Source organism: Rhagoletis pomonella, unplaced genomic scaffold (assembly GCF_013731165.1).
Source record: "Rhagoletis pomonella isolate Grant_MI unplaced genomic scaffold, Rhpom_1.0 Rhpom_scaffold_04719, whole genome shotgun sequence".
Lineage (NCBI taxonomy): Eukaryota > Metazoa > Arthropoda > Insecta > Diptera > Tephritidae > Rhagoletis > Rhagoletis pomonella.
The window spans coordinates 1-14,371 of record NW_023463267.1 but is presented as its reverse complement, the minus strand read 5'-3'; the positions used below and the strand labels follow the sequence as shown (position 1 = coordinate 14,371).

The window sequence follows — 14,371 nt, the reverse complement described above, 5'->3', positions numbered from 1 at the left end:
GCCGTATATGACACGCATCTCTACACCCTCTCACATTTCATTAAAATTCATTAATAAATTGTTTCCACATTCCTCTTTCCAACCGCTTCGGCTTTCTTTAGGTGGCACACCGCTTGTACCTGCTATTGGTAGTGGTGGCTCTCCTGCGGTATTGCGACGCAACGGCAATGGCGCCGCTCTTGCGTCAGCTGGCACCCCAGGCACCACTTTGCACAACAACCCGCCTCCGCCACTTTACTCGCCAACTCCCAACGCCGTGTTGGTGCCTGCCTCCGTCAATGGTAATGTCACAAGCGCCGCCAGTGCTGCTGGCAGTAGTGGAACAAGTGGCGCATTGACCGGCTCAACTGCCGGAAGCCTAAGTACGTCCGGCAGCGCTGGCACTAGTGGCGCTGCAGCGAATAGCGCGCAAGAGTTTTCGTTCAAGGCCAAGCAGGAGGTTTATGTGCTGCAGCGCATCTCCGAGTTACAACGAGAGGGATTATGGACTGAAAAACGGTTGCCAAAACTGCAAGAGCCCAGCCGCCCGAAGGCACATTGGGACTATTTGTTAGAGGAGATGGTTTGGTTGGCAGCGGATTTTGCGCAAGAGCGCAAATGGAAGAAAAATGCTGCCAAGAAATGCGCCAAAATGGTGCAGAAGTACTTCCAGGACAAAGCGAATGCAGCACAGAAGGCGGAGAAGGCACATGAGGCACACTTAAAGCGGATAGCGGCCTTCCTCTCCAAAGAGGTGAAAATGTTTTGGTCAAATGTGGAGAAATTGGTGGAATACAAACATCATACGAAGCTCGAGGAGAAGCGTAAAAAGGCGCTTGATCAGCATTTAAGCTTCATTGTCGATCAGACAGAGAAATTCTCACAGCAGCTGGCCGAGGGCATGAATAAAAGCATAATAGAAACAGCTGCGGGGGCTAGTGGTGCGCCAAGCATGGATTCCAGTAGGATATCATCGCCTAAGCGTGAGACAGCGGGCAATGGGTCTGATGGTAAGTACATACATATATGTAGATAGTCAACGCGATCCTTAAATTTTTGAGATTAAGCTTCCTTAGTGGAAATTGAGATTGTAGTTGAAATTAAGATTAAGAATAGGATATAGGTGATATCATCAATTAAAAAGTAACTATTGTCGAGGAGTCAGGAGAAGTTTCCCTTCGCTGAATCAGGCGCCCTCACTTATTTTTTTATTTTTTCTTTTAGATGATTTCCGTCCAGAATCTGGATCAGAAGATGATGAGGAAACAATTGCCAAAGCTGAAGAGGAAGCGGCAGACGTCAAGGAAGAGGTTGCGGCCTTAGAAAAAGAATCTCAAATGGATCTTGATGATTTTCTGAAAGATCTGCCAAAAGGCTACTTAGAAAATCGCGATAAAATTTTACTTGAGGAAGTTGACCCCAAAAGCAGCCAAGAAGATGACGCAGACGACACCGAGTTCGAAGCAAATGAAGACAGCGATGACGATGAGAACACGATTAGCAAACAAGAAGAAGAAGAAAAAGATATCGATCATCAGAAAGAAATTGATGAGTTGGAAGCGGATAACGACTTAACCGTCGAACAGCTGTTGGAAAAGTACAAATCGGGCAAGATTGATGAACCAAAAGGAACGTTGACGCGAAGAAGAGGCGCAGCGCCGCCGGCAAAGAAACGCGCCAAAATGGAAATTGACTCGGACGATGATGAAGTGGAGAATGACACCAGTAGCAGCGAAGGCACTGTGGTGGAAACTGAAAGTGAGTCAGATAACGAGGAAGAGACCAATGACGAAGAGAATTCCTCGGACGTAAGCGAAGAAAATGAACAGGAAGATGGACTGAAGAGTCTGTTGGAAGATGTAAGTTTAGTGGGCTTGTGTGCTTTAATTTTTATTGAGACTATTCTTCCTTCTACCTTGCAGACCGAGGGCAACAGCAAAGATGACATGATTAAAGATGCCGCCGCTCTAGCCGAAAGCATACAACCTAAGGGTAATACGCTGTCTTCAACAAATGTGGTCACGCCGGTGCCATTTCTGCTTAAACACTCACTACGTGAGTATCAGCACATTGGTTTGGATTGGCTTGTCACCATGAATGAACGTAAATTGAACGGCATACTCGCTGATGAAATGGGTTTAGGTAAAACCATTCAGACGATAGCGCTGCTAGCGCATTTAGCATGCGTTAAAGGCAATTGGGGTCCACATCTGATTGTCGTGCCATCATCGGTGATGCTCAATTGGGAAATGGAATTTAAGAAATGGTGTCCGGCATTTAAGATACTCACATACTATGGCACGCAAAAAGAGCGTAAGCTTAAGCGTGTGGGCTGGACAAAACCTAATGCATTCCATGTGTGCATAACATCCTACAAATTGGTGGTGCAGGATCAGCAGAGTTTCCGTAGGAAAAAGTGGAAATATCTGATATTGGATGAGGCGCAAAACATTAAAAATTTCAAGTCGCAACGCTGGCAGCTGCTGCTAAATTTCTCCACAGAAAGGTGAGTTGTGCGCAATCTATAGACACCTAGTACTTATATTTAGCACCATAATCAGTGCTTATTCGAATTGTTACTTAGAATAAGAACTACGCTTGGGTGCTCAAAGCAATAATTTGAAGCATTTCTTTTTATGAAGAGACTATGCAAATTATCTGCGCTGGCTTGTCAAATGCTTTGAAGACATAATTTAATACTAATATTTTAGAAGGGCTGATTAATTTTTGAAAATTTATTTATTCAAATTCATTTCTCTTCAGACGTCTATTGCTCACCGGCACTCCACTACAAAACGATTTAATGGAATTATGGTCGCTTATGCACTTTCTAATGCCATATGTGTTTTCATCGCATCGCGAATTTAAAGAGTGGTTCTCCAATCCTATGACCGGTATGATTGAAGGCAACATGGAGTACAATGAAACGCTCATAAGCCGACTGCACAAGGTAAGTTAGTCAATCGAAATTTCCATCTAACGCAATTATCTGTATTTACTTGCTCTCCCTTCAACAGGTCATACGCCCTTTCTTGCTGCGACGTCTCAAAAAAGAAGTCGAAAAGCAAATGCCCAAGAAATACGAGCACGTCGTAATGTGTCGCTTGTCGAATCGTCAACGCTATTTGTATGAAGATTTTATGAGCCGCTCAAAGTGAGTTTGTTGACAAATTGATAGTGCCATTTTGTAAGAGATTTAGAGTCGGTTTGTCATGTAGGTTTTAAAATTTATCTGCCCTTTAAACACAAATTTTGTGCTGAAAAAATTTTTTGAAGGGGAGATAAATTTTAAAACCTACATGAGGAAACGGCACTTATCCAAGAAAAAAGTTAACCTTTGCAATATATACCTTAAATTTTTCCCCATCTTCTCATCAGAACTAAGGAAACACTGCAAACAGGCAATCTACTAAGTGTCATCAATGTGCTTATGCAGCTACGTAAAGTCTGTAATCATCCAAATATGTTTGAAGTACGTCCAACCATTTCGCCATTTCAAATGGAAGGCATAACCTATGAAGCGCCAAGGCTAGTTTATAATTTGCTGGATTACGATCCATTCACGGTATGTTTTTGAGATGGCATTTTTTTTTTTTTTTAACAATTTCAGCATTTAAACTGATGATAAAATGTCACTGACATTCTGATCCAATCTATTATTGAGCGGATCGGGATAAAAAGGATGTTCGCATTTGCGAGGCATTTGTCTGATTAAAGTAATAGAGTGTAGTAAATTTTAAGAAAAAAACATAGATGCGCTTAGGCGCTCACGAGGATTTGATAAAACTGGTTTTTTACGTATCATCAAAAAGTAATTTATACGTTGTCAGAATTTTATTAATTTGAAATTTTTATATGGAAGAAATTATCTAGCACCGTCAACAAAAACAACTTCAAACATCTTGCTAGAATTGAATACCTAAAATATTTCTAAAAATTCTGAATAAAAAGTTAGAAATTTAGGCAAACATTTTTTGAGTTTTTATAATTTGTCCCCAAAGATTGAAATTTGGATGTACTATTCGCGATATAATAATAATAGATTGGCGCTTACACATATATTAGTGTTTGGCCGAGCTTCTCCTTCGATTTGTGGCATGCACCTTGATGTTGACACACAAAGCGGAGGAGCCTACAGTTTTACGCCGACTCAGAACGGCGATTGTATTTTTATGAGAATCGGTTTTTCATGACACTCGGAGGTTAACCATTGCCTGCCGAGGGACGACCGCTGTTAATAAAAAACCTCTTTCTATATTTTTTGGGATGTTGCTTTGACCAGGGCTTGAACCCAAGCGTTGCTGAGTGGAAGCGCGCGCTGCTTACCACTACACCACATATACATATAGATAGGCTGACTTCCAAAACGTCAATTGCATTGCATACGTACGCTGACGTGCTAATTTTTGTTTTGTTTTTTTTTTCTTTTAAGCGCATCGATTTGCATTCGTTAAATTTACTTCTAATTGATTTGGAACTCACCCTCACTGCTTACGTTTCGCACAAGTCACGCGTTCTGGAGCCACCCCGTAAGCTAATTGAGGAAATCGACAGTGCACCGGCGCCGCCACCACCCTGCCCGCGTGGCAAATTCAAATTTTACATACGTGTACGCGATCAGCAAGTGCAGCAGAATCTGAGTCAGCACAGCACGGCTATGGTACGCGTCGGCGCTAGTCCTGCTATGCGTACAGATGGCAAGAAAGTAGTACCATTGCGTGAAACGAATACAGCAAATTTGCGACTTGTAAAGCGTTTGAACAATATAAACCCCGTTAACACGTCCAAATTGCCCGCCTTGTCGATGGCACCTTCAACATCCACTTCGGCGGCCATTTCACTGGCCAGCAGTGGTGTTGGTGGTAGCATACGCACCGCCTCGGGCATATCAGTAACGCGCGTACAAGTCGCACCACAAGCGAGCACTAATTTGACGCCACCTGCGGCAAAAATCGCCAAGCTGGTGCAGCATGGCAGCGGTAAGCCGTATTTCCTGGTAACATCTTCGGCTGGTAGCAGTTCGTTGAGCGATACCGTGAGTGGAAGTAACGCTTCGGGTAGCCGTTTAACGTTGGTGTGCAAAAGCGGCAGTGGCAATACCAGTTTAACCGCTATGAGCGCGGGTAGCAGTGGGAAGAGCGGCATAAGCATTAAGCCAAAGCCGGAAAATTCGAAATTATTAACCACTATTGCGCAGCAGGTGAAGAGCACCACCACCGATACTGGAGGAACCGACGATTTGGGGAACGCTGCGATGGATGTTGATGAGCCAGAAACTGCAGGAACCGAAACGTCGGAATCCGATCCAATATATAATATGCAAAAAATACTGGAAAAGCGTAAGGAGCAGCGTTTGGCGCGCCTCAAATTGGTTGCAGCTGTGAATCGACGCTGCATAGAGGGTGTGCCTATATATGGGGCGGACTGTCGCGCAACACTGACGAAATGTGTGAGGCCGAGCCAGACGCTGGAGTACTCCAGCTGGCAAACGCGAAGTCACACCAACTGTTGTACAGCCATGGCGCGGCGCGATTGCTGGACGCTCAGCAAAATAATCAAATCATATGAGAAGCGCGTTGAAGATCTGCGACAAACCTTCAGCAATTTCGTCATCTATGTGCCACCGGCGTGTGCGCCGCGCATACGCTTCTACGTTCAGCATCTCACATCGGGACGTTTGCAACGTGAGCGTAGAATTGAAAACACTGTCGCACAATATTGTTCACCCAAGCTGACATTGCTGCATCCAGTCATCTCAGCGATGACCACACAGTTTCCAGATCCTCGTCTCATACAATACGATTGCGGCAAATTACAAACCCTTGATCTGCTGTTGCGTCAACTGAAATCCGGACAACATCGTGTGCTGATATTCACACAAATGACAAAAATGTTGGATGTGCTGGAGGCATTCCTTAACTACCATGGACACATCTACTTGCGGTTAGACGGTTCGACGCGCGTCGAACAGCGTCAAGTGCTAATGGAGCGCTTCAATGGCGACAAACGCATTTTCTGCTTCATATTGTCGACACGTTCCGGTGGCGTTGGTGTTAATTTAACCGGCGCGGATACTGTGATATTTTACGATTCCGATTGGAATCCAACTATGGACGCGCAAGCGCAAGATCGTTGCCATCGTATTGGTCAAACACGTGATGTGCACATCTATCGGCTGGTGTCTGAGAAAACAATCGAAGTGAATATACTAAAAAAAGCGAATCAAAAGCGCATGCTAAGCGATATGGCGATCGAAGGTGGCAACTTTACGACCACTTATTTCAAAAGTTCCACCATCAAAGATCTTTTCAATTTGGAACAAGGCGATCAAGATGGCGGCGAAACAGCTGCAGTTGTTGGTGCGGCTAACGGCGGTCGTGCGGAGAAACCAACGACTTCTTCAGCAAGTGCGGCAGCAATTGTCAGTGAGCTGGGCAGTGAAATTGAGACGGAAAAGCAGTCGTTGCGTGCGTTTGAGAGCGCTCTAGCTGCTGCCGAAGACGAGCAGGATGTGCAGGCAACCAAGACAGCGAAGGCGGAGGCGGCTGCCGACTTGGCAGAATTCGATGAGACCATACCCATTGATGAAACGACAACGGCAGACGGCGCTGCAGCAGCGGAGATGAGTAAAGCGGATTTGGAAATGCAAAATCTCGTGAAGCAGGTAAGTGTATGTTAGAATGTACTGTTACGGGTTGAAGAAACGGGCAATTATTAAAATAGTATTGGTTATTTTGAAATATGAATTGGAATTTAGATAGCAGTTTGCTGTATAATGAAGGGGTTAATGTTAAAACTCACCCTATCTGTAACACAATAACGGCATTAACCTTCCAATTGTTCAATTCGATTTTAAGTTCGCTTGGACGCGGTGGTCTGGTGCTAATATAAATCTTCAACGACGTTCAGACATAGTCAAAGCGAATATAAACGCCTGATTATATCACTCAACGTTTTACATTTCTGTATTTATAGGTTTGTTCGTCGAGCAAAAAATTGCACGAAATCGCGTTCGTGCAGACCAAAAAATTATCCATCACTCAAAAACTAATAGCGTTTTCTTTTCTCGAAATAATGTTGCATTCTGCCTTGCAAAATTTGCAAGTTTCTCAACATGAGAGAGATTTGAGAGAATTTTTTCTTACTCTCTGATATTTTGAGTTTTGGATAATTCTTGCTGGATTTTGGACGAACAAACCTTAGTTAGTTAGCTCCAAGGTGATTTCTCTAAGGTTCTCACCTTCATGTGGTTCAGAGAAAAAGCGGTAGAGAAAATTAGAGCAATGCATATTTTCTTTAAATTTATATTCTCTAATCTACTAAAAACATTCGTTCTATTCCACAGCTCTCGCCAATCGAGCGCTACGCTATGCGTTTCGTTGAAGAAACCGGTGCAGCATGGACCGCCGAACAACTGCGTGCAGCCGAGGAAGAAATCGAAGCTCAAAAGCGCGAATGGGAAGCCAACCGCTTAGCTGCATTGCAAAAGGAAGAGGAGATGCTGAAAAAGGAGGCTGAAGCTGATGAAATGCTCACCTACAATCGCAAGGACGCAAGCAATCAGGTTAATAATAAAAATCAAGGATCTACAATTAGAAGAAAAGCTATGATTAAGTCGAACAGAAGAGTACTTAAAAAACAGTTAGGGCGAGGTAAAGTTGATAGGCGCCGGCGTAGCAGTGAGGCTGCTACTACTCTGGCGACAAGTAGCCGTGCGGTGAGAGCACGCCAGAATAGTAATATGTCGAAGAGGCGAGCACCAGTGAAAACTCGTAGAGGGACTAATCAATGTTTGCGTGGTAAAACAGTCAGAGCAGGCAGGGCCAACAATGCCAGTAGTAAGAGTAGAGGTAATAGTGTTGAGCGTGAGAAAGAACCAGCGAGGAGTGTGCAAGGTTCTGCTAAGGGTAGTAATATGCGCAGAGCAAAGAGGTCGCCCTCACCAACAGCATCGGAAGATGATTTGGAGACGGCGACAACAGTGAAATCCACTAGAAAGACAACGCGCACGTCAATGGCAGCAGCTGCAGCCGCTACAACAGCAGATACAGATTGCGATATATTGTCGAACGATGGGACGACAAATGATAAACGCGTAACTGCTGCGGGGGTAAGGAGAAACGCGACGGGTGTGAAAAATCAAAGACTGCTGAATCGCCGCTTGCTCCGGCTCAAAGCGAATTCTGTTGCGACGACGCAAATGCGAAAGCGTAAAATAAGCGGTGGTGCTGCTGCAGCAAAGTCACCCCCAGCCAAGAGAAAACCAGTTGAAAAGTTGACGAACAGAAGCGCAGCTCAGCGGCGTCAACTGCGCAACAGTCCGAAGAAGAATGCGAGTGCAAATAGGTCTAAGTCTAATCGCCGCAGAGAAAGCGAAAGTGATGATAATGAGGACGAAGAAGAGGAGGATGATGATGAAGTAGCCGCTAGCGATGATAAAGAGGAGATCGAGCAATCGGCCAGTGAAAGCGAACATATCCAAGACGACAGTGATAAGGACGAAGCTGAAGCCGATAGTGAGCGGGAAGCTGCGGAAGATATTGGTACAGCGGCTAGTGCGGAAGAGGACGATACGGAAAATGAGAATATGAATTACGACAGCGCACATAGCCATTGCAGTGAAGATTTGAGGGAAGAAGAAAGTCAAGAGGACGTGAGTGAAGAAGAAGAGGAAAAAGCAAAGACTGCGCGCAAAAAATCGCCAAGGAAATACTCACCGCACTGGAAGTACAACTCACGGGCTAACAATGTTACACCGCCGCCGCCAGCTGCTATCACTGAAGACGAAAGTGCCGCCGCCGCCACTGCCGAGGGCGAGGAGAGTCAGAATGATGCCTCCAGCTATGTAACAGTGCTCGATACTGCCGAACATGACTTCGATGATGACGTAGATGAGGATGAAGAGATCGTATATGTGAGCGACAATAATGCTAATGACGATAACGTTAACGATAACGACAGTGAAAATGAGAAAACTGACGCGCGAACACGTGCATTTGTGAATGAACGACGACGAAACGATTCAGAGGCGCCCACCAATTCAAACAGTTTGGACGTGTGGAATGCACACACGCAAATACAGGACACCACTATGACGAACTCGACATATTACAACGTGTCGGACGAATCAGACTCCGATGAAAATGAGACGCCTCTCGCGCACTTGAACGCCTCGGCGACAAAGCGCGGTACGGCAAATAGCAGCTTGTCGGCAACTAAGGCCACAGCCACGAATGTGACGTTAACACCTGCAGCGTACCAGAACCACGTCGATGTCAACAGTCCGCGTACGCGTTCACGCGGTGCGGTGAAAATCAATCTGTGGACATTAGATGTGAGTCCGGTGCTACCAGATGTGCGATCAGGTGCCACGCGAATGGCAAAAAAAAGATACACAAACACAAAACCGACGTGGTCGAGTGGTGGCCGCAACAAAAGTCGCATCGGCAACGGAAGCGGCGGCGAGTAGAGAGCAATGCGAAGACGAAATGGGCGAAGAAGAGCACCTGATGGACAGTGATGCGGAGAATGCCACCTCCAATCACAAACCTCGGCCAGTGAGTACGACTGTGCAAACAACAGTTGTAAGTACGCCGAATTGTAGACGAGCGGCAGCAGCGACGATAACAACGTTGAAACTTAATGCAGCAACGACCCATCGGCGACGGCAACAAAAGCCGCGTGTCGCCGTTTCTGCTGCTAATATACGTACTGGCACAACGACATTACACCGTTGGCTGCTCAAAACCACGAAAACTACCAGAGCTGCTGACGTGGACGCCAGCTCAGAAGCGGACGAAGGAGAAATACTCGATCCGCTGGCCGACAATAGTACGCTCTCAAGCATGGATTCTACAGGATCGATAACGATGGCGAAAGTGACAGCCAAAAGGAGTAGTAATGGGCCGACATGATGCAACAATATCGCCGCTCCTAACGCGTTTGGTTACACATAGTAGAAGACTATTTAGAGACGATTAGTGTCATTTCATGCTGCTGCTGCTGCTGCTGCTGATGCTGTAGCGCGCTGCTAAAAATGATGTACCGAGTACGGAGACAGACAGTATTATAAGGACACTGTATCATCTATCGCTGTTGTGCATTGTGGTGCGTTGTTGTGGTCTTTTTAATAGGATAAACTATTGCAAGCTGGCTGCCTGCCTCTGCCAGTGATTGTTGAGCAAGCGAGCGGGCGGGCAGGCAAAACTTTCACGCAATGAATGCGCACGCGCATGCGCTGGAAGTTGGCTAGGGAGCCGCAGGAGAGTGTGTGCGTGCACAATTGAAAGTTTTGTTTGCCCACCCTTGAAGCTACCCTTGGCCGAGCGATTTTTTTTTTAATGTGGGTGGTTTAGAGAAAAAGGTTAAAACGTGCAAGCGCCACACACACACACACACACACACACAAAACGGCGTTCAGTTGAGGAAATCACTATATTTAAAAGTAGATACAGGTTCATGCAATTAATTGTAAAAATAGTATATATATAAAAAAAAAACTATACATAAAAGCGAATCCAATGCTAAATCTTGTAAATACATATGTATGTTTAATTGCTAGGTAGTTAGGGGACACTCTTAATTGCAAATTAGTTGGCAAGAAATAAAAAAGGTTTAGAGGAGTTAACGTTATAGTGATTGATGTGAAAATTATCATTTGACAATGTTTATGGAAAGAGAGAGAGAGGCGGAGACAGAGAGGGTGGGGCTTGAAGCGGAAGTAAAGTGGAAAGAAACTCAGTACTACAGCTTTTACTATGAGACATTGAATGCAAAAATGCAATACTTGGATTTCTGTTCGTTTTAGTTAACTGTTTCAACATGTGAAATCGCTATTTAATTATTATTTTTTCATAAGCTCGTCAAACTTTTATTAAGTGTTTAGTCACTTATTTTCGCTGTATTTGTATTGGCATAAAGCGCTACAGCGCTTGGACGATCGCAAATCTTTACTTCCATTGCTAGATGCTGCGTTTCATAGTAAAATTTGCTGTGTGCGCAAAAACAAAATACAAGAAATAAAATATTAACAAAAGCGACCGCTGTGCGTTCCATAGTTCCAATTAGATTTTATTTTAGCAATCGACTTTATGTATTAAGCCTAAAATATCAATTGGTACACAATACATATACGAGTATAGAAAAAGAAAAAAAAATTAAAAAAAGTAGTGTTAGTTACTTTTTTCTCGAAAGTGTATCATAACAGCATTTGCATATCCGTATCGGGTACACACATTTTTTTCTTACCTTGTTAACATTCATTTATGTTGTTGAATTTTTTATATTTTATGCTTGTATTGGCAAAAAAAGTTGATTTTTTTTTTTTTTAATTGAGGTTATGTTGTTTAAATTATACGCATTTCATGCACGCAGCATTATTAGAAATTAGAAGAATTTATTTTTCATAATTCTACAGAACAATTATTAAATTTATTGACAAGCAAATTTTTGCGAAAAAATTTAAATTCTTTCCTTATAGCTTTTTCTCTTGTTGATACTTTTTTTTTGCATATCCGAATTCAACATTGATTTCTGACAAAATAACTTAAATCGACCAACACCGAATTTCCAAAAGGGTAGGGTTAATTACCAATGGGAATAAGTTGGCATTTTTTCGATATAGCAAATTTGAAGCAAATTCAACAGAGTTCCTTTAAAAAACCCGATCATCCAAATTGTCATATCGAAAAAAGTGCTGACTTATTCCCTTTGGCAACGCTGTATCACAAATTTTAATTTGGTTTTTGTTCTCGGGTAAATTGTAAATTGTAAATTGTAAACGGTAAATTGAAAATATCTCGAAAACGTATCCATAGAAAAAAAAAAATAATAGCTCGATTTTCGGGATCACCGAGCAATTCTACATAGGAATTGGGTAGTGGGCGTCCATAGAACATTTATGCAATTTTTCAGTAAAAACACGAAATTGCAAAAATGGGGCTAATGCCGAGTTTTCACTAAAATAAAATAAAAAGATCAAAAAAGTGTAGCTTTTCAAGTGTAGCTTTTTCAGATGGAAGCAGACTTAGGGCCTAATGCACAGTGCTTAGTTAAACCATTGTTGACTTATAGTTCATTTCCACCAAGCAGTTTATGCCTATTGGAAAATGAAGATTACCACAGTACAAGTACAAGCAAACGAAAGTAAAAAAGTAAATAGTAAGAAATTGACCTTACCGATCAACACGTGTAAAAATTCTTGAAATTTATCACAGCTCTGTACTGCAGTCAAGCTTTTGGTGGAAATGGCCTATCACAATAAATCTACAAAGTTTAGTCTACAAAAATTAATATTTTTTAATATTACAAATTTGAAATTTGTTCCAAGAAAATTATTTCATAAGGGTTTAACTGGCGTTAAAGCACACTAAATTTTTTAATTTGAATGCTCAGTGGATATTCGGCATTAACAATTTAAACCCGGTGAACATTTAATTGCTATATTCTAGGCTAAACTGTGTAAAAGTTAACTAAAATTTTTGATTTTTCTGTAAAAATAAGAATCGGCAAGAAAAAAAAAAAAAAACAATCGAAAAAAATTATTAATGCAAAGTTTTCACTGGTCATTTGAATGACAAAAATAACAAAACAAAAGTTTGGCATGTAAGAAATGGACGCGGTAATTATTTAAACCCGTACTTTGTCCCTGAAATTTGTGTCGTTCCTTCGTTCCTTTGTCTAGGGGGAAATTCGTCATAAGTCGAAGTAAGTTGTTTTTATCAAATATATACATTTTTAGCTTAAATGTCATGCCCTCAACAAAAAAAAAAAAACTTAAGCGTTCCTCTTCATATCACATTCACCTTCGCACGACCCGGTCGGTACAATTACATAATAAATTACTTTAGTTAGCATTTTATTTAAAGTATAAGTAAATTAAATTGTTAAGTTAATTAATGGAAAATAGTAACAGCACATAATGTTTAGTATACTCCATGTAGTAGGCATGTATACTCGCCCTAAGGAAATATTTTTTTTCCTCTCTCCCAATACAAGTCGTTAGTTATTTCAGGGGCTCAATGCGCATAAAGAGGAAGGGAGCCAGAAAAAGAGATAAAAATTAGGGTACATAAAAATATTCCTCGTTTATTGGCGAGTTGCAATACACTTGTTGCTGTTGTTATATTGGGTGTAAAAACCTAAGAAGAAGGGAGCGTGTAAAGCAGTCGTGCCCAACGTTGGCAGAACTCCATAAGCAAGTGCCCTGCGCTGGCAGAATTCCATATGCAAGTGCCCTGCGCTGGGCATGACTGGTGTAAAGCATATTTGTATTTATATTGTATACATATGTAAGTAGTAGGTATGTAATAATAATCGTTTAACTGATGAAAGAGCTAAAGAGAAAAGATGAAGAACAAAAGAAAAATGAAAAAAAAAAATAAAAACTAATTTATATGCTTTTAAAAAAGATCAAGTAACAAGTATCAAAAACAAAAAAAAAAAAAAATTGTGGTTTTATTGCAATTTTATTTAACTTTTACTGTGCTTGTCCATTGTCGTCGATTTTTTCGTAGAGCTCTCTTTGAGCTTCTTTGTTTTTGCACTGCTTTCGATTTTGTCGAAAGTTTAAGGAGACAAATAACAATCTTTGGCCCTGATTGTAACAAATCGTTTGGAAATAACTAAGCAGCATCATCTTCACTATAGCGACAATACAAGCAAGAAACGAATTAAAAAAGAAAAAAAAAAAACGACGGCGAGTTCGAATGACATAGAAAATATATCTCGTACAAATATTATTTTCTGCTGTGCAAATTTTATTAGAATCTGTTTTGGTGTCTGTTTTTTCATTGAAGTCTTAGAGGCTAGAAAAAAAAAAACTAAATAAAACTCAATATCAAATTAAAAATCACTAGAACGTGTTGGGTTTGGTAAATGGTAGCAGTCACCGTAGAACTTGAAAATGTTGATCAGAGAGAGTCTGCATTATCACAAAAAAAAGCAATTTAATTTACATAAAAAAGTCAAACAAATTTGAAATTAGTATAATTTTCTCATACCTAGCTTATTTTGCTTGGGCACCAAAACAGTTGCGCCAAATAACGTTAACCCAAATTCGACTACGGCTTCAAAACACGAAAAATTTAAATAATATTAATCTATAAAAAACAAATTTATGTAAAAAATATAAAATAAAAATAAAAGTGTTAAGAATAACAAAAATTTTAAAAATAAAAATATAAAAATGTTGAAAAAATATCAAAATATATAAAATTTTTAAAATTAAACATTTTAAATATAAATAAAACAATTAAAATAGAAACACACAATTAAATGAAGACAAATTTTAATTAAATGAAAAAAGAAATATTTAAAAATAATACAATTATAAAAAATAATAAAACTATATAAAATAATAAAAATATATAAAATAATAAAAATATATAAAATA

General features: G+C 41.1%; 1 protein-coding gene and 1 non-coding gene across 2 annotated transcripts; both read left to right on the top strand.

Moving 5' to 3' along the window:
• The first annotated feature begins 462 nt into the window (after nucleotides 1–462).
• LOC118754834 (helicase domino-like) lies at nucleotides 463–11,129 on the top strand. Its single transcript, XM_036489708.1, has 8 exons — nucleotides 463–989; nucleotides 1,204–1,838; nucleotides 1,902–2,485; nucleotides 2,743–2,929; nucleotides 2,997–3,133; nucleotides 3,358–3,544; nucleotides 4,412–6,643; nucleotides 7,325–11,129. The coding sequence occupies exons 1-8, from the start codon at nucleotides 560–562 to the stop codon at nucleotides 9,446–9,448; spliced, it is 6,516 nt and encodes a 2,171-aa protein (XP_036345601.1). The 5' UTR covers nucleotides 463–559; the 3' UTR covers nucleotides 9,449–11,129.
• Nucleotides 3,592–3,697, top strand: LOC118754835. The gene has a single exon (XR_004994946.1). It is a non-coding gene; the product is annotated as a small nucleolar RNA Me28S-Am2589 (small nucleolar RNA).
• Nucleotides 11,130–14,371: the final 3,242 nt, after the last annotated feature.